The 23,264-nt window shown below is 47.8% G+C and overlaps 1 protein-coding gene across 16 annotated transcripts in view; it reads right to left on the bottom strand.

Annotated features, from left to right (window-relative positions):
* Nucleotides 1-23,264, bottom strand: part of LOC106847249 (xanthine dehydrogenase/oxidase-like) — a 73,698-nt gene that overhangs the window by 26,229 nt on the left and 24,205 nt on the right. For 10 of the 16 annotated variants that reach the window (XR_011504114.1, XR_011504115.1, XM_044772197.2 and 7 more), the window contains 16 exons: nucleotides 21,963-22,031; nucleotides 21,559-21,645; nucleotides 20,264-20,405; nucleotides 18,056-18,148; nucleotides 17,305-17,456; nucleotides 15,972-16,065; nucleotides 14,531-14,640; nucleotides 12,192-12,376; nucleotides 10,493-10,667; nucleotides 8,980-9,063; nucleotides 7,360-7,529; nucleotides 5,073-5,196; nucleotides 3,242-3,361; nucleotides 2,296-2,392; nucleotides 1,298-1,422; nucleotides 375-508 (listed from right to left, as the gene is read on the bottom strand). Coding sequence is in view for 14 of the 16 variants with exons in the window: in XM_044772197.2 (XP_044628132.2) it covers nucleotides 375-508; nucleotides 1,298-1,422; nucleotides 2,296-2,392; nucleotides 3,242-3,361; nucleotides 5,073-5,196; nucleotides 7,360-7,529; nucleotides 8,980-9,063; nucleotides 10,493-10,667; nucleotides 12,192-12,376; nucleotides 14,531-14,640; nucleotides 15,972-16,065; nucleotides 17,305-17,456; nucleotides 18,056-18,148; nucleotides 20,264-20,405; nucleotides 21,559-21,645; nucleotides 21,963-22,031 (1,961 nt within the window). In the remaining 2 variants the exon portion in view is untranslated. Of the gene's footprint in view, nucleotides 1-374; nucleotides 509-1,297; nucleotides 1,423-2,295; nucleotides 2,393-3,241; nucleotides 3,362-5,072; nucleotides 5,197-7,359; nucleotides 7,530-8,979; nucleotides 9,064-10,492; nucleotides 10,668-12,191; nucleotides 12,377-14,530; nucleotides 14,641-15,971; nucleotides 16,066-17,304; nucleotides 17,457-18,055; nucleotides 18,149-20,263; nucleotides 20,406-21,558; nucleotides 21,646-21,962; nucleotides 22,032-22,316; nucleotides 22,607-23,264 lie in introns of those variants that run through there. The other 6 variants (XM_044772198.2, XM_070512319.1, XM_070512320.1 and 3 more) reach the window with 2 other exon arrangements.

The following is a 23,264-nucleotide window of genomic DNA, read 5'->3' as shown; positions in this document are numbered from 1 at the left end:
CCAGCCCTGGGAGTCTCTCAGGGATGAAAACAGCAAGGAAAACTGTTACCGCCTGGCACACAGAACATACCCACACTGGGCTGCTCTACTGGCTAGACACTGTGTTGTACAAGGTGAGGAATGTGAGGATGGGAGGTGTGTCCTTGCCCTTGGAGCTCTCACAGCCAGGTTGGGAAGATAAGACATGGACACGTGTGTCAGAACATAAAGAACCAGGCGATGATTCCCTCACCCCTATACCCAAGAGTTCTAAAAACAGAGAGCTGTGAAAATGCAAAAGTAAGGGGAATCGACTTCCCAAAGAGGGAAACCCAAAAGCATTCCTGGCAGAGGTGGCCTTATTCTTCTTTCCAGAGTCCACTGGGAGAACTCACTTGTATGCACCCACGGCAACTGCCGTGGACACCAGGGTGCTTCGGATCTCCTTCCCTCCAAATCCTCCTCCAAGTCGCTTCACTCGGATCAAAATTCGATTTGCTGGAACCCCCAACACTTTTGCCACAAAGGCCTGGGGACAAAAGAAAAAGCCCTCACACTGAATGCATCATCTCACCCTACTTCAGGCTTGACCCAGAGGCTGCCTGCTATGCACAGGCATGACTACTGCTGTGAAGTCTGAAATTCCCTGATTGGAGGATCCCCTACCCTCCCAGTGCAGCCCTCAGGGAGTGGTGCTGGGGTCCGGCACTCATCAGTCACTGCAGTCTGAATTCAGACACTTGTGCTAACCAGAGGGGCAAGCAGCTGGTCACAGCACACTTTCAGAGCCAAAACTCATTCCAATTGGCCAGGAGCTGGTGGGTCATGAGAGTAGGACCATTTGCCAAGAATGCTGACAACCACTGTCACATCATAGGCAGTAGAGAAATGGGGAGTGTTTTCTCTGCAGAAATTTATGTGAGCTGCTGCAGATAATTTAGTGGTCCCTGTGGCTACCTCTTAGCCCAACACCTTCATTTACACAGGAGGGGACTGAGGCCACATAGGATTTGACCAAGGCCATGTAGCACTGGAATGATAGTAGCTAACACTAACTAGGCTCCATACAAATATTAAACCTCACCTAATCATTACAACAACACTTCCAAGCCCCAAGTTATAGATGAGAAAGTTTATGTAACATGCTCAGTGATACCAGCTTGTTGGTGACAGGGTCTGGCTCCAGGACCACTAACCCAAATCCCATTCTGGACCAGCCCAGGTCTCCCTCTTCACATTCCCACACTGCCGCTCCTGATCTGCCAGGAGCTCCCTGGAGCCCTCCCCAGGCCCTTGAGAAGACCCACGGGACACCTACTTGGGTCTTCGTGGTGTTCTGTGTAGACACAAAGAGCTCCATCTCCCCTGCCTCCCCTTTCGGGACAGCGATGGTACAGTGAGTCTCCAGGTAGAAGTGCTCTTGGCCGCCAATGTAAAATTCACCTGGGGAAGCAATATGACTCCTAAGTGAGCCCCTGGTTGCAGAGGGGGCGAGTTTGCTTAAGGAGAGAGTGTACTTGCCAAGTGCCCTATGCAGGAACCAATGGCTCACAAGTAACCTCTAGGTTCCCCAATTGGGTCAGAAAAGGGTCTCATAGTCTTACCCATCTGGGAGATGAATCCCCGACCCCAATGAAGAAACTAGAATGACATTGAAATGCATCAGGCGTGAAGCTCTCTTCTCACTGCAGCCAGTGGAAATCAAAGATTTTAAAAGTATACTCATAAAATGTTGGAAAAGGTAAAAAAAAGAATTAACAGACGTGACTGAAAATATCTTCCATAACTGAAGGTATCGGGCCTGATGGAGAATTGACTTACTAGTGACTTAGTGATACACCAAACCAATGTGGAAGATAATTCCACAAGGAGTCTGATCAGCAGCCTTGTCCTGGGGTGAAAGCAATGGACCCAATTTCACACTGAGGAGGGTCGTGGAGGAGGGGAGGGGGAGCACCAGCCTTCAGGCCGATGGGGAGGGCCAGGAGTCTGTGTGGTTAGAGGCCCCGCAGACCCAAGGGCAGCCAGGCATCTATGGCCGTTATCTTCCCCAGACAGTCTTCCAGATCCCACACACTCTCATCTCTCGAGAATCACTGAGATATATCCAGCCTCGAGTCAGGGGAGTGGAGATTAAGATGACTGAAATTCTTCCCCAGCCAACTGTCTCCTACTTTGTTATAAAGATCAGAGGACCTCTTCTGTTAGGAAATGATAGGAAAGCACTTCCCTGCCCCAGGACTCAAGGGACAGCTCTTGAATTTCATTCCCAAACCAGGGCCACCCCATCCCCACTGTGGCCTGGTGCAGCTGTACCTGAAACAATGTTATCTGCTTCTGCAAAGCCCTTCTGGAGGTCTCCTTTCTCTATCTTGAGCTCAGATCCATAAAAGGAGTTGTGTTTTATGGCATCCTGAGGGTCATAAAGAAGTGTCAGTGACTTGGCTTTCAGGAGAGAAAGGTGGATTCCAACGGGGGAAGAGAAGCTGTTGGAATGGCTGCCTTTCTCTTCTCACATAGACATCTCGACAAGCTTCTTATAGACTTAAAGTGAGCTCACACGCAGCCCGCAGGGTCACATTCCTCCATTTCCTCCAATATACATGGACAAGCTCAGATCTTGAGGAAAAGCAAAGAATCCCTCAAGGAACCAACTGCAGCTGAACCTAGGAAGGAAGAGCTCAGTCGGCCATTAGTAGACTGAGTCTAGGATCACGATGGGGAAGGTTTCATAGGACCACACAATCCCAGGACTGGAAGAGATTTTAAAACCTATCTAAAAGAAGACGTGGTGTATATATACATATATACAATGGAATACTACTCAGCCACAAAAAAGACAAAATCATGCCATTTATGACAATATGGATGGAGCTGGAGGGTATTATGGTGAGTAAAATAAGTCAGACAGAGAAAGGCAATTAGACAAACAAACAAACACATAGATAAGGAGAACAGATTAGTGGTTACCAGAGGAAAAGGGGGTAGGGGGAGGGTGAAAGGGGTAGAGGGGCACTTATGTGGTGACAGATAAAAACTTGACTGTTGGTAACGAACATGATGCAGTCTGTACAGAAACTGAAATATAGTGATGCACACCTGAAATTTACACAATGCTGTAAGCCAATATGACCTCAGTAGAATAATTTTTTTAAAAACCTATCTAATCAACCCCCGTCTGCTCGAATCTCCTCTAGAGGATCCTAATAAAGGCGCCTCCAGGGAGCTCACCCCTCTCCATAGGAAGCCCGTTCTCTGTTACCTCGATTGTGATAATGGCTGGTAGATCTTCATAGGTGATTTTCATTGCTTGAGCAGCTCTCTGTGCATGTTCTGGGGTGTCAGTGACCACAGCACCAATGATGTGCCCAACACAAGTCACCTAGGAGCAGAGCAAGAGTGCTGAAGAACATAACTAAGCTCCTCATGAAGCAAATTATTTTGGGTTGTCCAAAAAGGCCAAGGACCCCCTGCTCCCACTATTTCCTGTTAAGGCCCATTTTAGGAATGACCTGGGGCTCTTTATTTCCTTATCCTACTATTTGGAGTTATGTGCTTTTTCATAAGTGTTTAGAATCAGTAGAACTGTGATAGGGGTTGCAAGTCACTCGTATCAGGATGGCAAACTCACTTCACTTCATGGACCAATTCTGATGACTTAGTACTGGCAACCTGTTGAGAAGCTGCCCAGGATAGAATGTGGTGATTGATTAGTGATGTCTGTCATGAGCTGCAAAATGGGAGGTGTGGCAGCGTGAAGTGCATCTGTCAACTTGCATCTACTCCAACACCCTTGTTCTTCATGAGAAGAGACAGAGACCCAGAAGGCAAGATCACAATTGACTCATGACTAGAACATGACTAAATCTTAGCCCCTGACTCACAGTTCCCTTGTCTTTCCACCACCCCACTGTCTTCCATCTTCCATTTCCCAGATTTTTACCAGAAGCTTCTCAAAGGCAGCAATCATGCCTTAAATCCCATCTAGATGCCCAGAAGCAGTAGTTCCTGACCGCTGGGTCTTAGACTTGATGACCCGTAAACCAGTTTTTTTGTTAGATTTATAGAATGATGATTATGGCTTACTTTTAATTTAATAATTTAGTCCCTATAAAAGCTTACTGGATCTCCTTCAGAGATAATTTTCTCCCAACATCCCCCCAAAAATAAACAACAGAAAAATTGTCCAACTCATCACTTTGGAATACGAGATTTCTGAAAATAGGAACCAGTACTTAGCACGCCTGTCTCTGGTATTTATCTCTCCAGGACCCAACTAAGTTATTGACTTAATTCATTAGCACAGCGGTTGTTGAACCTGGCTGATTCTCACTGACCGCAATGCCAGCAAGGCTCTTAGAGGCTCTGGAAGTCTGTAAAGCAGTTTGTTCTTCGTTAAAGGCTCTCCTTTTGGAGTCTTTGTGTCTTGTGGTTGTAGATGTTCATTCTCTGCTTCACTTTTATGTCAACAATAAGGTGAATTTGCCCTCCAGCCACACCTACCCTCCTCCAATTTGCAAGAATTGATCTGTATTGGAATTATAAAGTGACTGTCTGAGAACTATCCTAGAAGGATATGGATTTTAGTAGCCACTACCTTGAATGTTTGGAAACATTTTTTTTTTTGGCAGATCTGTCTATGTAGTTGAAAGCAATAGACGAACTTTCATAAAACGGAATTATCAATACACATAGTGATGGTATCATGATTCCTATTCTGGCTAGTTTGTTTAATGTGTTTTTATTTTCTTCTAATAAGGGAGCTTAATATTGTACCCTTAAGAACCTGATTGTTAGTTCAGACACATTCAATAACCTTGTTTTAATGCCACTTTGGCGTGGAATCATCCTACTATGTACAAATAGCAGCCAGCACTTAAATAAACACGTAAACATTAAGTTAAAATTAAAAGTGCTGCCAGGCACATTCTATCCTCCTAGTGATTTCCCTGAATACTGGCCAATGGCATGATGCCCACAACATGTGCAAACATACCATCTTTTCAAGATTAGGGACTTGAAGGAATGAGCACAAATTAAAACTTAAATACTCATTCCACTAACTTCCTAGGAAAAAAAAATCCAAGACGTACCTCATCATTCGCAAAGACTGTTTCATCATTAAAAAATCCAGTTTTGTTACTCCCCGGAATATCATCAGCAGAGAGAAAGCAAACAAACCCTGGCACCTTCTGAGCTTCTGAAGTATCGATGGACCTGCAAGAATGAGCCACATGAGGGGCCAGGCAGGAAAACCGAAGAGGAAGACCTGTCACCCAGTTGGATAACTCTGTCCTCCTTTTGGTCGTTTTTCCTCCACTCTAATTCCTCCCCTCTCCATCTTCTATCCTATTCGATCCTATTCTATTCTATTCTACCCTATTCTGTTCTGCAAAGGTTGATTAAATGCTTACCATGTGAGGCCACTGTGCTGAGTGCTATGGGGGATATGAGATGAACAGGACAGGCCCACCCCTGTGGACCTTTAAAGGCCATATTCTGGTCTCCAAGTACAAAAGAATAAAATCATAATGAGTAGCATTTACTCGGAAAGCTCCAGATAAAACCACTTCACAGCTAATACCCATCCAGAATGAGCACATTAGAGCCCTTGCTGTACTACCTATCCAGCATCCCTGGACATCATCACACTGCAGAATTTCTCTCCCCACATTCATGGAGCTATCCCAGCATGGCGGGGCACCCCGGCCATAATCAGGTAACCCAAATCCCAAAGGGAGATTGCCTGGAGACTTTGTCAATTCTAATGGTGTAAACTATGTACTGCTCAGTCTGGCCCATGCCCCCATGGGGAAATAAGGCAGAGGCCCCTAGAGAAATGAATGGAAACCCCTCTGAAGTACCAGCCAACTTCCAAACAGGTAACCCTCACCAGAGCCCCAGAAAGTCGTTGTCATTATCCCCATTTTACATTTGGGGAATCTCAAACTCAGGGAAGTTAAGTAGGTTGTCAAAAGTCACCCAGCCAGAGAGCAGCACAGCTGGGATTAGGACCAAGGGTAAGCTAGGAAGACTGCCAAGGTCAGGTGGGCTTCTGCTCTACCCTTCCAAAAGCATGCAGCCAGGAAGACCCTGATCGATACAGTCACTAGAGAGCTCCCCCCTCCCACCCAAACCCTATCCTCCTGCATCCCTTCAGACATCACTCAGACCGAGCAAAGTTGTCTGAGTGTAGACAGTGCAGGTCATGATACTGTCCACATGGGCTCAAGACCAGGACAAAGGCAAACGAATTTACCCCATGGCTGGACACCATAGCATCTGAAACAAACATTTTTTTTTCGGGGACCTGGAAGAGTTGATTTATCTGTTAGGTTTTATCTGGGTCCAGGCCACCATTCCTGGAGCCTGTCTCCAGGCTAGGAGCAGCAGCAGAGGGAAGGCCAATGGTAAGGAGATCCAATCCGTATCCACGCAGTGGCAGGGCCCAAGGGAAGGTTCCCCAGCTGCTCGGCTCAGCGGGGCAGGCGTCTAACGCCCACCAGGAAATCAAGCTCAGCCTCAGGCCTGAGCATCCGGGGGCAGCACAGCCAGGTGCTAATGCTGCCTGGCTTCAAACTCCAGCTCCGCCTATGAACTGTGTGGCCTGGGGCAAGTAACTGATCCTGTTCGTGCCTCAGTTTCCTCCTCTGGAACGTGGGCATAATAATAGGACCTGCCTATAGGGTTGTTGTGAGGAATAAATGAGCCAATATGTGTAAAATGCTTTATACCAGGCTGCAGCAAACATTAAGCTCCATGTGAGTGTTAGGTATCATCACTATTATAGAGGTGGCAATTCTTGCCATTTAGGCTCTCAAAGTGCAACAAATAGGTACAAGCGACTGTCCTCTGCTAGGTCCTTTGTGGAAACTCTGTCTGATCCTTACAAAAACATCCTATTACATATGGGGAAACTGAGAGCTGAAGTGCACAGGTCAGGTCACAGTTGCTAAGCCCTGGGACAGGGATTCAATCTCAGGTCTGTCGGACTCTAAGGCCATGTTCTTGCTTTTAGCGCTGACTCAAGTTCTCCTGAAATTTTGCCTTGAAGTTTAGCCCAGTATCCAAAGCGCAGATCTAACTTGGTCCTGTTGAAGGTCTTCAGCAGCTCCCATTGCTTGCCCAGGGCCAAGTGTAGTCTCCCTGTTCAGCACTTTCCCAGCCGGCCCCTGCCTACCTCCCTGATGTCATCCCCTCCCCATCTCAGGCACCCCGGAGCCCCGAACCTCTCCTGCTCCTCTCCAGACTGGCTTTAAGATGATCCCCCTGTTCCTCTCTAGGCCCAGAGACCCTGGAGGGGCCTTGTTATGTCGGCATCTCCAGTGCACGGCAGGGTGCTCCCAGCACCCTCCTCCTGGGTGTATTTACTTTACTCACTTGATCTTGGCGTGGGCCCGGGTGCTGGTGACCAGCCGGAGGGACAGCTCATTCTGATAGCGAGGGATGTCATCACAGTACACGGCCTCCCCACAGGCCTGCATGGCTGCACCCAGGTGGGGCAGGGGCCGGCCCACCATGTCGTCCTCAGACTGACCCTTGGGCACCTCCTGGAACAACATGGTCACCAGTCAGGCCGAGCTGCAGAGGACACAGTTCCTCGACAGGCCCAGGGAAACCATGGAGAGCTTCAGGCCAAAGCAGACCTGAGGAGTGGGACTGGAGGAGGCAGGATGGGCACGGGGCGAAGGAAACAGAAAGGCAGATGAGAAGTGATTGAGAAGGTGGTCATAGTATCACTACATACAGGAACACCAACAAAAAGGAGGAATTCCAATGTCCATTCACTGGGAGTTGGGTAAATAAATTATGCTATGCTCATACAATGGAATAGTATGCAACTACTGAGAAAATAATACTTTTGAAGAATTTTAATTAGAAGGAAAGAATGATCACATTAAATATAAAAACAAGACATAAAACTTTGTGTGTGTAGAATGATTCAAACTCTGTAGAAAAAAAATATATTAAATATAGCATATACATAGGAAAAAATGGAAAGAAGTAAAAAAATAATAATAATGATTTTTTTCTTAGAGGTGGGATTTTGGATGATTTTTATTTTCTTCTTTATACTTTTCTGTATTTTCCAACATGATCTAAAATGTATTCATTTTATAATAAAATTTTGTTTTATGTGTTCTTCAAAGTAATAATAAAAATGACTTATATTTATTGAATGTTGGCTACCTGCTATGAAGTGTCTAAGCTATTTAGTTTTACTACTACATTTCAAACCTTCCTATGAAACAAGGTCCGTCATCCTCCACACTTTCAGGTGGACATAATTAACGCATCCAAGAGGGCCAGAGAGGAAGTCACTTGTCTGAGGTGACACAGTTATGAAATGCAGTTTGGATTCAAGTCCTGGCAGTCAGGCTCAGAGTCCACGATTTGAACCATTACACTCTAGTGCAGGGGTCCAAAAACTGCGGGCCATGGGCCAAATCTGGCCCACTGCCTCTTTTTATAAATAATGTTTTATTGATACATAGCCACACACATTCATTTATGTATTGCCTCTGGCTGCCTTTGTGCTACCATGACAGCTTTGAGGAGTTGCAACAGATACTGTGAGGCCCACAATAACCAAAATGTTTATAAGAATAGCTGACCTTTTACCTAGTGTCTCTCAAAAAGTTGCTGTTGATAGAAAGTTGTTCTTTTGTTTTATTTTGTTTACGTGCTCCAGAGAACACCTGGCTTTGCAGAGTAGCCCCACAGAGGCACCGGAAAAGACAAAATGGAAAAAAACAAGATTATCTTTAAGGAACAGGTGAAGAGGAGAGCAATCCCAAGAGAGAAATTTAGGTAAGTGAGAGGGGAAATGGCTTCATTGACATTAATACGATTCCCATTTTCTTCACTGGATATTTCTGCACAATAGCAAGGAGCTTTAAGCACCTACATACAATTCAACTGGGTCATTGCCAATGGTCAGCATCATCTGATGTGGCCTGCAAGGGCCCCTGATATTACCTGAACACCCACTGTACTCACTTGGAAGAGTTGGACGTTGGTGGGAGGGTCTTTCTGAAAGAGTAAGGTGGCGCTGGCAAAGGTGGGATCCAGTTTACCACACTGCTGTGGAGGCAAGATAACAGAAGTGATCATGACTATTTCTATCATTGATCCCATCCTTGGCTGTCCCCAGGTAGTAATTGTAACAATTGTTCTCCTCATCTTCTCATTTTACACTCTTAGTACCGGCTGGATCTCTCTCAACCCCCGAGTGTGGGCTCTGAGAGCTCAGTATTTCGTAACAGTCTCTTCTCTACCACCACCCCTGCACCCTGCATAATCAATGGTTGGTGCTTCTCCCCAATGCCCAACAGTTTCCCTTCTTCCCGCATCTATGCATGCTGCTCTCTCTGTTGGGAATAACCTTCTCCCCCAGCCTTCCTGGAAATGTCTTCCTTCTCCTTAATTCTGTGGGAAATATTTAATGATATGGGAAATGTTCACAATATAATCTCAATGAAATCAAGGGGACATACAACTCTATACGCAGCATGACCCCAAATCTGTTTAGAAAATAATATACCCAGATCAAAACATAGGAAGATGATAGATACACAGACAGATGGATAGAAGAATAAACAGAAAGAAAAGGAGAGATGGAGCACACAAACAGAATGACAGATGGACAGATAAATGTAGGAAAAAGATCAGAGGAATAAGCAAAAAAATATCAGCCATGGTTTTCTCTAGAATCTCAGAGTATTTTTAATTTTTTCCTGATACATTTCTGCATTTTTTGTTTTCCAAACAAGTTTATTTCTTTTTTAATCTGAAAAAAATAGGTATTACCAATGTTTTTAAAAGAGGGATTTCACTCTGCTGTCCTCACATCTATCCTCACTCAGCTCCCCCACACTCCATCTCCTCAGTGGTCACACTAGGCTGGCCTTTATCAATCCTGTTCTCACCCACTCTAGCCTGCCCCCTAGTGCCTAGTGCAATCTTACCATATAAAAGCTGCAAAATAAATGAACCAATCTCAGGAGCTGGGCTCCACCTCAACCAGCATCTTCTCCTGCATATACATCCTTGCAGTGACCACATTCCCCCCGGCTTAGCAGCCCCACTTGACATTCTCATTCCACACTCTACATTCCCATCCTAACTACAAAGCCACAGTTGTACAGCTATACTGCTGGAAGGATCATCTGGTCTACCAGGTGGCTGAGCCTTTTACAGATTTTACAGCTGAGACTTAAAGAGAGCTGTGGCCTATTCAAATTTTCACATGAAGTAATGACACAGCCAGGACAAGAACCCATGTCCCTGCCTCCTAGACAAGTGCTCTGCTTCTCAGCCACCTACTTGGCTCCCATCTCCGTGTGGCTTCTGGGCTGTGTCCCTGGTCCCTGCTCCTCTGCCCTTTGATGTCCAGAGGAGAGGAGCAAGTTTACCACCTGGTCCACAGCACTCTCTTGCCCACACCAGCTTCCCAAATCCCCAAACAAAAGTGCTGCAGAGAGTCTGTGCCTTGCCCAGGCCCCTCACTCACATCTTCCGAGTCCACTTTGCCCAGCTTCTGAAGCACCGTCAGGTAGAACTTGAAGAAGAAGCTGAGGGTGAGGGTGCGCCGGAACTCTATCATGCCACCAGGGGCGTCAGGAGCCAGTTGCAGCTCCTCTGCCAGCCCTGCACACACGTTCTGCAGCAGCTCCTCATTCCAGAACCTACCAGAGAACAGGTCATAAGATGGCACTCCTATCCAGCCCTCAGAATCACTTGTGTGGCGTGGTACACACAGGGCCTCAGAGTCATATGAATCTTGGTTCAAAATCTGGCTCAGATGCTTATAGGTATGTGACTTTAGGAAAGTTACTTGACCTCCTTGTGCCTCAATTTCCTCGTCTTTAAAAATAGATACAATAAAAACGACCACAAAAATAATAGTTAAATCTACTAAGACTTTTCAATGCATTAGGCAAAGTCCTAAGTGCTTTATATGAAACATTACTTTTAATTGAAATTAAAGTGTTGAGGGCAAAGTTTTATATTCATTTTACTGATGCAAAAACTAAGGCATGGGAAGATTAGGTAATTTGACTTATATTACCCACCTGGTTAGTGTTGGAGCCAGGAGTTGGAACCAAGGAGCCAAATGCCAAAGTTAAGCTTTATCTATCAATATGGTTATTGTTAGAATTACATAGGATAGTGCCAGTGAAGTGCTTGGTACAATTGCGGCCGTATAATGGTCATACAAATAGTAGTACTCAAAGTAATAGTGGAGCTATAGTAATAGTCTAGTAGCAATAGCAATAGTAGTGGTAGCAGCAGCAGTACTAATAGTAGTTATAATAGCGTTGCCAGATGCAGTAATAGTAGGAGTAGTAGTGGATGCAATAGTAATACTGCTTAGTAGAAGCACAAGTAATAGTAGCAGTAGAAGAAGCAGTGGTAGTAACAGGAACAACATCAGTAATACTACTGTGCTACTACCCACACCAGTGCTAACAACTATTGGTAATAATAGTCACAGCAATAGTACTAGTAGCAATAGTAATAGTGGTAGTAGCAATAACAGTAGTAGCAATGGCAGCAGTAATAGCATTAAGAGTGGCAGCAGTAGCACTATTAGTAGCAATAGCCAGAGCAGCAGCAGTAATAGTAGTAGCAGTAATAATAGTATTAGTAGCAGAAGAGACAGTGATAGTAGTAGCAACAGTAATGGTAACAGAGGATGCAGTAGTAATACTAGTCATAGTAGTGATAGTGGTAGGAATAGCAGCAGTGATAATAGCAGTAGTGATGGTAGTAGGAACAGTAGTAATAGTAGTAGAAGTAATAATATGAGTAGCACTACCAGTAGTAATTATAATAGTAGAAACATCACCAGTAGTAACAATAGTAATAGTAGTCACTGCAGCAGGAGTAGTAATAGTATTAAATACTATTTAGTATTTGTAGCAGTGCAGTAGTAGCAATGGTAATAGTAGTATAGCAGCTGCAATACTATTAGCAGTGCAATTAGTAGTCATACTACTAGTAGCAACAGTCATTATAGCAGTAGTAGTAACCATGGCAAAAGCAGTAGTCATAGGAGTAGCATCAATAGTAATACTTTTTATAGCATTGGTAATAGTAATTACTATACTGACAGTCACAGTAGTAGCAGCAGCAGGGGTAACATTAGTAGTAACAGCAGCAATAAGACACAGTTGTAGCAGCAGTATCATTTTACTGTTGGCTCTTACTTTGACAGCTGCTTCCGAGTGGTCTTGAGGGCTGAGATGGTTCTGTCGGCCATTCCACCATAGCAAAGGACCAGCTCCTCTATCTGGGTGGTCCCTGGCTTGAACAGGACCCTCATGCCACTGGTCACCTTGGCTACATAATCTTCTCTCCCAGAGGACTGCTTGAATGATGAGAAAAACTCACCCTAAAAAACAATAGAACAGAACCTGTGTCCCACCTTGGTTTGCAAGGAATGCAGATTTTGAGCCTAAAACCCAGGGATACACGGTGAGGTGAGGTGGTAATACCATTGCAAACCAGCAAGGAACTGGTGGCAGGAATCAAAGATCGAGACATGACTGACAATCACATTCTTGGGAGAAGTTCCAGATCACATTCCCAGGAGCTGGGAAAGGGTCAGGATTTCTCCCTGTTAGTCAGGAAAACTGAAGGCAGGGACAAAGGAGAACTGGGTGCTCTCAACCAGACAAACAGCTGGGAGCAGGCAAGGCACTTTCACAAGGTCTCCTCAGAGATGCCTAGCCCCCACGTCTCCCCATCCTGGGGCCAGCATCAGAGCCCACCCGGCCTCTCAGGGGCTGAGCTGAAACCTCTGTTGGCCTGACTGCCTCTCAAGCAGATACAACAGGATGCCAAAGGGTGTTTGAAACACACCATCAGCTTGTGGCCTCTGCAGACACTCTCTCTAACTTGTCTCTCCCACCAGTCTATTGGCTGCAGTTAGAAATCTTCCTGAAAGAAGGAATCACACTATGAAACAACAGCTGCCTCTGTGATCTGAACATGATTTTGCCCCTGGGTCCAAGCCAGGCTCTGTCCTTCGGGACAGGAGAAGAGCATGAGTGGCTTTCCAGGTAAGAACCATCTGATGTGAAGCCCTTTCCATGTCAAGTTCCTCGTGAGGTTTGAACTCATCCTGGCACCACAAATTCTGATTAACATCGAAGGCTGGAGGTTTAAGGAAAGGTTAAGTGGAGAAAGCACAATGAGGCCCATTGTCAAGGCCCCAAAATGGCCACAGGGTTTTCTCTGAAGAAGCCATGGAGGCCCCTCCTGATGAGAAAGCTGGTCCAGATTCCTGGGTGTCAAACAAGGCCCTGGGGCCATGAGCCCAGAGTTTGAACTTGGTTCTGGAACAGGTGTTCCAGTTGCTCACTTCCAGGACCGTAGGAAGCCACGGTGACACGTCCACTGGGGCGCCGTGAAATATTGGTGTCAGTCATCAACTGTTCCTTCTTGAGAAAGCTTTCCTAATTCTGGGCATAAAATATTTTTTTTATGAAAAGATTTTTGTGTTGTTAATACGCCCACCTGGCAAAATCAAAACTGGGGAGGGCTGTGCCTGTTTCCTCCTCTTTCCCCCCTACAATATCTTTAATACTTTTTCAGATCTGTGAAATGCAAAACTCTGGCCACCACTGCTCAAAATGGTCTGTAACGACAAGCTAGGAAATCATTAAGCAACCACCTCTGGGGCATCACTGCTCTAATTGAATTAGCATTCTCATTAAACACGCCTTGTACCCGCGCTGAAGCACTGGCTGTGGTGAAGCCTTAACAGCCCCCTTTACAGCTGGTTCCCGGCCTCTCAAATGTCACCTTTCTAAAGGGCCCATCACGGAATGTGCCTCGAGCTGTGCGATCAAGATCTGCAGGGAGACAGACAACCTGAGCAGGAGAGCCACCACAGGCCCCAAGGAAGAAGAGCGAGTAGCCAGAGGAGCCCAGACCTGCCCAAACAGGCCAGAAAACCGGCTTGTGGAGCAGAAATCCGCCCAAGACAACCCAGAGAAAGGTCAGTGGCTGAACAACTCATCGAGCTCAAAGTCAGCACGTGTGGATTTGACTGACAGGCAGCTTCTCCACTCAGCACACAAAAACCACGCTTCACGGTGTGAAACCCAGTCTCCTCTGGCCTGGGGCAGGGATATTTGACAACCAATGTGCTCATGGAATTGTGTTGTAAAACCAGCTGATGACCTCCACTGCCTCCCAGACATCTGTCAGGAATCTTACGAATTATTTCTTTACAGTCCTCACAACCACCTGCCCAGTAGGTAACATTGTACCCATTTTACAGATGAGGAAATCAGGGCTCAGAAGAGTGAAATGACCCACTGAGGATCACACATCGAGCTGTCTGGTTTCATAGTCCACACTCTGTGCACCCCTACCCTGACCCTTCTCACTGTTCAGGGAGACATATGGTCGGTTAAAGGCAAAGTTCAGAGACGAGAACACCAACTTAAAGTTGAGAGCTGCTGAGGGTGGTCCCGAGCAGACTCTGGTCTCTTTGTCTGGAGCCTGGCAGGAGGAGTGACTCGGCACAGCACCTCACCTCCCTGCTGTAGGGGATCTCGATAGCAAGCAGAATCTCCTCAGGACCCAGCAGGGTCTTTCTGTAGCCAGGGAAGAAGGTGTGGTCCATGCGAATGGTTCTCCTGGTGCCTGTACAGAGGCAAGAGGAAGAGGGATCAGTGTGAGAGGGCACAGGACAGCCCGCCAGTGGATTCTCCATCCTGCTCTCTGATGCCCGCAGTCAGAGGGGATGGCTGGCACACTCGGGGCCGAGGTCCTCCAACTGACGTCCTTGAGCAGTGGTGTCTGGCATATGTTTAACAATCAACTCTTTGAGTGGAAAAAGCCCTGATTCTTAGTATGTGTTAATTTCTGTGGTATAAATACTCCCACCATAGTAATTTCCGGCTACAAGAGTGACATCACTATGAAGTTGGAAAGAGGGTAGCAAAGAGTTGACACAGCAGGCCTGCTATCCTCTGAAGGCCTGCTTACCAGGTTGGCGTTTGCTGTCCTCCGGGAACTTGGATCTCACGAGAGTTCCCACCATTGCCCAATAAGAATGACTCACTCAGCCTCTGCTGCTTGTGCAAACAAGATTGTTTACACTGAACCCCTGCTTTCCTTCTGGGAGTCTGGATTTTTGCTATGTGCCAGGTAGAGCTGTGTGACCAGCTCTCAATGAAACCCTGGGTACTGGACTCTAACAGGCTTCCCCAGTAGACAGCATCTTACATATGTTGTCACAACTCAGCTTGTTGCTGGGGGAGATAAGTATGTCCTGTCTGACCCCAGTGGGAGAAGACTCTGGAAGCTAGTGCCTGGTTTCCCCTTACCCCCTGCACCTTTTCCCTTTGCTGAGGTTGCTTTGTATCCTCCCGCTGTAATAAGTCATAGCCATGAGTACAACTCTCTGCTGAGTCCTTCAGTCCTCCTGGCAAGTCTTCAAACCTGGGGGAGGTTTTGGGGAACCCCCCCAACAAGGAAAGGGGCACCGAAGCTCCCCATTCCCTTGCATATCCACTCTACAGATACAATAGATGGAAATAACCTCGAGAGCACAGATGTAGCAAAATGAAGTAAAACAATCAGGAGTATTTTGAGTATTTATTACCTTTGTTTTTAATAGAATTTATCTTGTTTTAAGCTTATATAATTTAATTTTTAATAATGGCCTCCTTTAACAAACACCCACAGACTCCCTGAAAAGCCAGCCATCAGCTGTGGTGAGCTAGTGCATTCTGGCTCCAGCACAACACTGACTAAGGCATCTGGTGACAGAGCCTGTTGGGAATTCTTAATAAACAATCGCCCAGCTCTCCTGGTCCCCAACCTGGGTCCATCTCCCTTGCAGCCTCCAGGGACCCTCAGGACAGCTGGGTCATTGAACTTAGGGCTCTGTTTCTTCAGAACATGACCTATCTTGAGAGACTTTTCTCCCCCGCGACCCTCTTTCCTGACCTCTGTATGAGGCAGCTCACCTCTAGACACCATGGTCAGCTTGGCCCCGCTGGCCATGAACACAGGGTTGAGGTCGGAGATGGGGCTGGCGGTGATGACATTCCCTCCAATGGACTAGGAAAAGCAGAGAGAGTGTGTGAGAGCCCAGCCAGGAAAGCCTGGCTCACCCAGCTGGCTCCCAAACACAGGGCAGGAGGGTGACACCTGTGGACCTCCAGCCCCTATAGACACAAGACCAGCACCGTGAGAACTCGGGAATTCAGAACAACGTGCAAAACTCGAGAGCTGAATGCTTGGGCGTGGGTCCCAGCTCTGAAACTCCCCTCTCGGTAAAGCAGGGCAAACCCTTTTAAATTTGTTGGTTTGTTTGTTTGAACTCATTCACCCTTTTTCTGAGAAGCTTGAGGTGTTTTATCGCCGAGGCCATAGAGAGTTAGTAAAATAGAAATAGAAGATAAGGATCAAGGAAAAAGAGGAGGAAGACTTGAGGATGAACAATTTGCTCCAATTGGACCTGAGCTTCCTGGCAACTTGGCAAAGAACGGAGGAGAATCAGCACAGGGTTCTCGCTATCAGAAAAGAGGAAGAAGACCAGTTGCACAGTGAAAACGAACCCTTCCCGGAAGTGGGTTCCAGCCGAGCTGGGGAGCGCAGGGGAGCTTTCTGAGTCTGTCTCCTCATCTACAGCTGGAAGTGGCAGGTGCTTGGGGAGGGGTGCAGGGAAGGGCAGTAGGCTGTTTTGCTTCATTTGGTTTTTGATTTTAATTTCAAAGACGGTGAAAAATAACATGGAGGGGATAGCTTTCCTCCCAATGCCATCAACTGTCGTGAGCCTCAAATGGCACCAGGTGTGTGAGCACCATCTGCAGACTGGGAATGTGGGGGTTAGTCTGCAGGCTGATTGTGAACAGTCACCAGGTGGACCCCTCCCTCCTCTCGGGGGTGCCACCTCTGGTTCTCCCCCAACCCTGGAAGGAAGTCCCCTCCCTATTTGGCTTCTGCCTAACTCATCTCTCATCCACCTGCCTAGGGCCTCAGCCAAGTGCAGGAAGAGAGGGGCAGGAGGCTCCATCTCTCCAACCTCAGGGGTAAAGACTGAGCCACAGCAGGTGTTTCCCAGAGCGGCTCGCAGACCGCCTTCACCAGAAGCACCCACAGGGCACCATCCTGGCCCCAGAGTCAGAACCTCTGAGGGTTGGGCCCAGGAACCTGCATTTTTAATAAGCACCCCAGGCAGTTCTAAGCGTTAAAGTTTGAGGCCCACTGGGTCTGCAGCAGAGGCCAGTCTAGCCCCCGGGACTTGTGAGAAAGGCCGACCCCCTGGGCGTTACGGGCCCCTGAACAGAGACTCACCGCCACAGACTTGAGCTGCTTCCCAGAAAACCAGCGCAGCTGCTCCAGGACACCTCTGAACACCTCTGTTTTGTAGGTAGGAAGCTGGGCAACTGCATCCAGCAGGGTCTTTTCCACACAGCTCAGGGGGCAGGAGGCTCCAAAGGAGATACCTGGGAACACACGCTCAGAATAACAGCGATTCCCTTCGCAGCTCAGAAAACCCTTTCACACACAGCTCCTATCTCCCTTTAAAGCTATTAGAGTGAGGCTGAACCAGGACTCACATCCTTATATGGGTAAAAACATTAAGTCCCAGAGAGGTTAATTTGTCCAATGCCACACAGCTAATAAAAGAGCCAGGACTCAACCCCAGGTCTCTTGATCCTACAACCAGAGTGCTCTTTTCCCTAAAGCAGTAGTTCTCAACTCACTAAAATCAGATCTCTAAGAGCTAAGTCCTGGCATTTTTTAAAAAGCACCCAAAAACTCCCCCAGCTCATCCCCTACCCCCATGAGCTATTGTAACAGTAGCCAGGATAGAGAACAACTACCAAAAACCCCACAGCCCTTGCAGCTGGCACCCTACCACGGATCCTCAGTGGAAGTAGGCAGTGAAGGAATGAGCCGCTTCCCCTGTGCAGGGTGACTCCTGGAGCAGCAGGCGGCAGCAAAAGCCAAAGGGGAGGCTTTCTGGGGACCCGCCATCCCCCTCCGGGTAAGCGATTCCCAGTGTCCCAGCTCCTCTGTGGGCTCAGGTGAACCTCCTTACCTTCCTCTCCGTGCTCCACTGAGTTCATCTCGGGGATCCAGGCTGGACACACGATCAGAGGAAACAGCTTGTTCTTAAACTTCATCTCGATGCCTGGAAAGAAACGGAAGCCTGAGGTTGCAGGTGGTCCTTTATCCCCAGGGCAGCCGGCGGCATTCTTTCCATCGCTGCGCAGGATGGACGCCATAGTCACAGTGTGACCGACTGCCCCATGGGCGTCTCGGAATGAGGAGGCCGTGGACAAGATGGGGTGAGCACGGTTCCACACTGTCAGCCCACAAGCTGTGTTTTTCCCTCCCTCAAAAAACTGTCCGAATTCAGATAAGATAAACTTGAATATATTCGTGTGTGTGTGTGTGTATGTTGTGTTTGCAGGTGTTTAGTAACAATATTAGAAAACACAGAGTATTAAAATAGGTCAGGAACCCTTCTAAGCACTTTACACATCTTGACTCATTTAATCCTCCAGCAGCCCTACGAGACAGTGATTTCCTCTGTTTATCCATGAAGAAACTGAGGCACAGGGAGGTTGAGTTTCTTGCCCAAATTACACAGCTAAGAACGGGCACATTGCAGTACTGGACCTACTGTTAGAGTGGGGTGTGATAGTAATGATAACATGAAAGTCCGACATTGAGCAAGAGGGAAAAGTGACTGAGGGAAAACTTCAAATCTGCCACCCAGTCCCCACGTGCGTCTGGGTTCCTCAAGGTGCACGGCTTTGTGGGACCACACATCCAGGCCTGGGCTCTGTCCTTTCCGGCTACTAAGTTAGACAGTTCTGTGGACAGACAGACGTGCCTCTGTTCCCCAGACCTAGTTAGCACAGCACCTCCCCCAGCCCCGCCCACAGGGCCATAGGTGGGAAAGGTTAAAAAGAAATGTCTGTGCATCCTTGACCCTCCCATGTGCTGTTGGAAATTCCTGAGGGTTCCAGGAGTCTGGCCAGTTTGAATATCAGCTCCCAGGACATAGAATGCAGATGGAGGCAGAAAGTGGCCCATCTGGGTAAGGTTCTCTCTCTGCCCGGGTGCCCCCAACACCCTGCCCTGGCTGTGGGGTTAAACTGGTGGGGTGTGTGTACAAGGGAGGAGCGGGTGGAGCAGACGGAGTGAGATTAAGAAATTATTTCTAACTTGAAGTTTATAAAGTTTTTGTGAATTCCTTTCTGTTGGAATCTAAGTGGGTCCAGGATGGGGTGTGACTTATGGCAAGGAACACATCATGTGTCAAAGGAGCTCAAAGATTCTTCCAGCCAGTCATTCTCCACCTTCCCTCTTGCTACTTTGGGCTGTGACTACTTGGGCCATCGTGATCACGTCACCTGAGCCCATCTCACAGGCCACCCTGCCATCCCATGTGTTGCATTGCTGCAGCTGGGGACTCTACCGTACCTGTGCTCACAGGGCATGGCCAGCTCTGCAGATCCAACAGAGCCCAGGGCTCAGGGGCTCCTTCCAGAACCAGAGCGAGGAGTCTCCTACAAGCTGAACTGGCTGCTTAAAAGCATGCCTAGTTCCCCCAAACCAGAGGTCCTTTAAGGCAGACCTCGGCTGTGCCACAATCCTCTCCTCAGGTCCTCACTGGGCTTGGGACCCAGCACAGTGGAAATGGGCCGAGCCAGGTCTCAAGTCTCCTTGGCCTGTTCACATATCGTGGGCCTCATGTCTCAACAAGGCAGGTGGCCACAGTCATAGGCAACACAAACACAGTCACGCTTGGACATCTCCTCTCCTTTGCCTTACCACATCGCCCCCAGGAAAAGTGGGGGGCAAGAGAGTGACGTTTATGGAACCCCTAGTGTCCATCAGGCCCCACCTTAGACGCTTTACCTCCATTGCTCCCTCCTCCCTCTGACTGGGAGACACTCCAGGAAAGGAACTGTGTCCAATTGATCTTGGCACCTCAGCCCCTCCCAGAACACCTGGCGCATAGCTGGCTCTCTGAAAACATTTATGGAGAACAGTCAGCAAGGATCTCAGTTAACACTCAGAACAACCCTTTAAGGAGGTATTGTTACTCCCATATGTGAAATGGGAAAATGAGGGCAGAGAAGAAGTAACTTTTTTCTGACTTCACGCAGCCAGCAAGGGGTTGAACCAGGTCTGTGTGACTACAAAGGGGTCATGGCAGGAATTCAACTGTCCAGATTCCTCGGTGAGTCCCCAGGCCCTCAGGCGGTCCTCAGAGCCCGTCCTGAGCCCTTACCGATCTCCATGTTCCCCACCACCAGCGTGGCCTCGGGATGCTGTGCTTTGAGGTCCAGCAGCTCCTTCAGGGTTGATGCCTGGATCCAGGTCACACGCTCCCCTTCAAAACACAGCTGCTTCTGAGGAGCGTCTTTCAGTCTCTGCAAGACGTAGTTTTCTTACCCCACTGTCTCCTCCTTCCCACGGCCATTCCCCTGATAAATTGCCTTAAGTCCACAGTGGGGTCAACTGTTCTACCACTTGTTTAATCCTGAATTCAGAATGAAAACACGTGTCAGGGCAGAAGTGAGGGGAACTACTACATGTTGAGGCGGGAACTGCATTGCGGCTCTCACATGCATTCTCTCTCTTGGTCTTTAGGAGACCCTGGTGAAGGAGGCATTGTCAGCCCCATCTTCTACAGGTGAAGGCACCTGAGGATCAAGGTTATGGGACCTGTGGAAGGTCACCCGCCACAAGGTGACTTGAACTGTCCTGACCAAAAGCCCAGATTCCTTGCCCTGCCCCCACTGTCCCCAGGGGGTACAGTGGACAAGGTATAGGAAGGGACAAAGGTCATGAAGGAAGGGGTGTCAGAAGTGAATGCAATGAGGGAGTGGTTCTAGTGTGTGTGGGGTATTCAGAGTGGGGAGGAAAAACACCCAAATCAAACAGTTTTTTTGAGGTTTCACAATCCGGAGAAAGATATTGCAGCTGCCTGCTGCAAAGCTCTTCTCTCTGGCCCGTTGAACTCATAAGGCAGTCTTCATGTGCTTAACACCCCCTGAGAAATCTGCATTTACGAAACTCTGAGAATGGCTGGATTTTTTCTTCACCATGAATGTTGGGGTGAAGGGGCAGAATCATCAAGGTGAGAAAGTAGGTGTGAGAGGCGTCCTTAAGACAGAGCTGCAAGCCATGGATCGTGTCCTTTGGATACAGCATTCTTCTTCTGTTTGTTTATTTTTTTAAATAGATGGACCGCTTACAGAGAGTATACTGGGTTGTTTGAGGGGCTTATACATTAGATTTAGCCAGGAAGTTAGCAGATACTTCTGAAGCAACTGTTCCTGTACCTGATGTGCCAGAGAGCTTGACTCCCTGTCATCAGAGTCACATGTGGGAGAAGGAGAGAAGTGTGGGTCCCCGTGGGAGTGTGTGGCAGAGAGATTTGACCTCTGGGTGTCAGAGGAAAGAAGGGAAATGCAGGCTGAAAACTAAAGGACAAGCAGGACACAGAGATCCCAGGGGTCTGAAATAAAAAGGGTCATGGCACAGAGACTTGATTGGGCCTCTCCCTGGGGCATCACCTACCAGCAACTCTGGGGGGAAGATGGGCTCCTGGGTGGGATCCAGGGGCATGAACTCCTCTGGGTTGAATAAAGATGGCGAGAGGGTGACCTGTTGAAAAAGGGAACAGATGGGTGGTATGGTATCCCCTCCTTTAAAGTGCCCTGTAGGACCAGCCCAGCCCTTTGTCCAAGAGAGCTCGTTTGCAGCCTCCAGCAGGCTGGTGGAGGGGCAGGCAACTCCTGGGAGGCAGGAACAAGGAAGTCTTGTGAGAGGACCCAGGGCTAATGTGCACATTCACTGCCCTCATAGTCTGGGCATAGCCATTTCCTCTTCCAGCCACCACTGCCAAGAGTGTGGAGAGAGCCCATGGGCTCCTTTGATCTGAGATTGGCCCCCAGGCTTCCAGGGAGAGAAGACCCACTTACTGTGTGGTCTTTCTTCTGGTTCATGCAGCAGTTTGGGTTGTTCCCCTTTCCTCCACAGCATCCACCATCCTAGAAAGATGACAACCACTCACACAAAAATATTTCCAAAGAGTTTTCACAGGAGTTAAAAACCTAGATTATTAATCTCCAATGAAATCTAGCTCTGATACCTATGCCAGAATCAACAGGAATAGCAGATATTCCCACCTCATCCCGCTTGCCTCTGCTTTAACTTCTTTCTCTTTCTTGGTTAATATAGACTAAATAACTTGTCAATAAGCAAATAGTATTTCTCCTGGAAGCAGCAGCAAAATTTAATTTTAAGTAAATTTTTCCATAAAAGCTGGGTCTTACTTTATCAAAACATATGTTTGCACTCATTTTCTCTCTTCAGTGCTGCTTCTTTAGGAAGCCTCTAGCAGAGAAATTCCCATTGGTTCTCTCAGCACTCCAGAGCTCTACTTCAAGATTAGGCAAGTCATACATGGCTTCAGTGGGTGCCTCTCAGACTGGGATCTTTGTGGGGCTCCCACCAAGAATGTCCAAGACTGATGCTGGGTCCAGAGATGTGTCCAGCCAGTGTGCCTGATGTCTCACCACTACTTCCATAGGCACCTCTTGCCATAAAGCTGAACATTCTTCATTCCTCACTGTGGGCCTGTTCTGGAGGAAGTGTACAGATCTGATGACCCATCACCTATGGGGAAATGACGTGCTCAGACCTCTTTGGGCGCATGTGGCAACGCACAGTGTAGAGTCCAGATTGCTGCCTCCCAGAACCGAGGTATTGAGGGCGGGTAAGGGGTGTGTTCACGTGACTGATTTGCTCCAAGAAGGCAGGAGTTTCAGCTCAGGGCCTCAGGAGACACTCCAGCTCATGGAGCTGTGCTGAGAGGCAAAAGTGGGGAAACTCTCAGGCACAGTCCCGGGCTTATTTCCAGGGTAACCAGGTCCTGGAATTGGGGGCTGAGGCAGCCCTTCTGACATGAATACAGGAAACACCATTCCATGCTAGATTTCCTGAAGGATGAGGCACAATCAATTAGTGTTTCCGAGAAAACTGCCAGAGAGCCATGGCAGCCAAAAGCACAGCCTTTGACAACCTAAAAGCACCGTCAGACTTGGCATTGGGAGATAAACCCTCCCTTGCCTCGACCCCCTGCACACATTGCCCTGTGTGTAGACCCCTCCTGCATTCACAGCTTTGACAGTGGATCTCAGAGCTGCTCTATTCTGAAACTTCCACCACCACCTTGCTCTTCTCCTCCATAATTAGACAAAAAGGAATAAAGAAAGAGGAGT

This window comes from Equus asinus, chromosome 6, assembly GCF_041296235.1.
Source record: "Equus asinus isolate D_3611 breed Donkey chromosome 6, EquAss-T2T_v2, whole genome shotgun sequence".
Taxonomy (NCBI): Eukaryota; Metazoa; Chordata; class Mammalia; order Perissodactyla; family Equidae; genus Equus; species Equus asinus.
The sequence above is the reverse complement of the archived record's forward strand: the minus strand, read 5'-3'. Positions and strand labels throughout refer to the sequence as shown.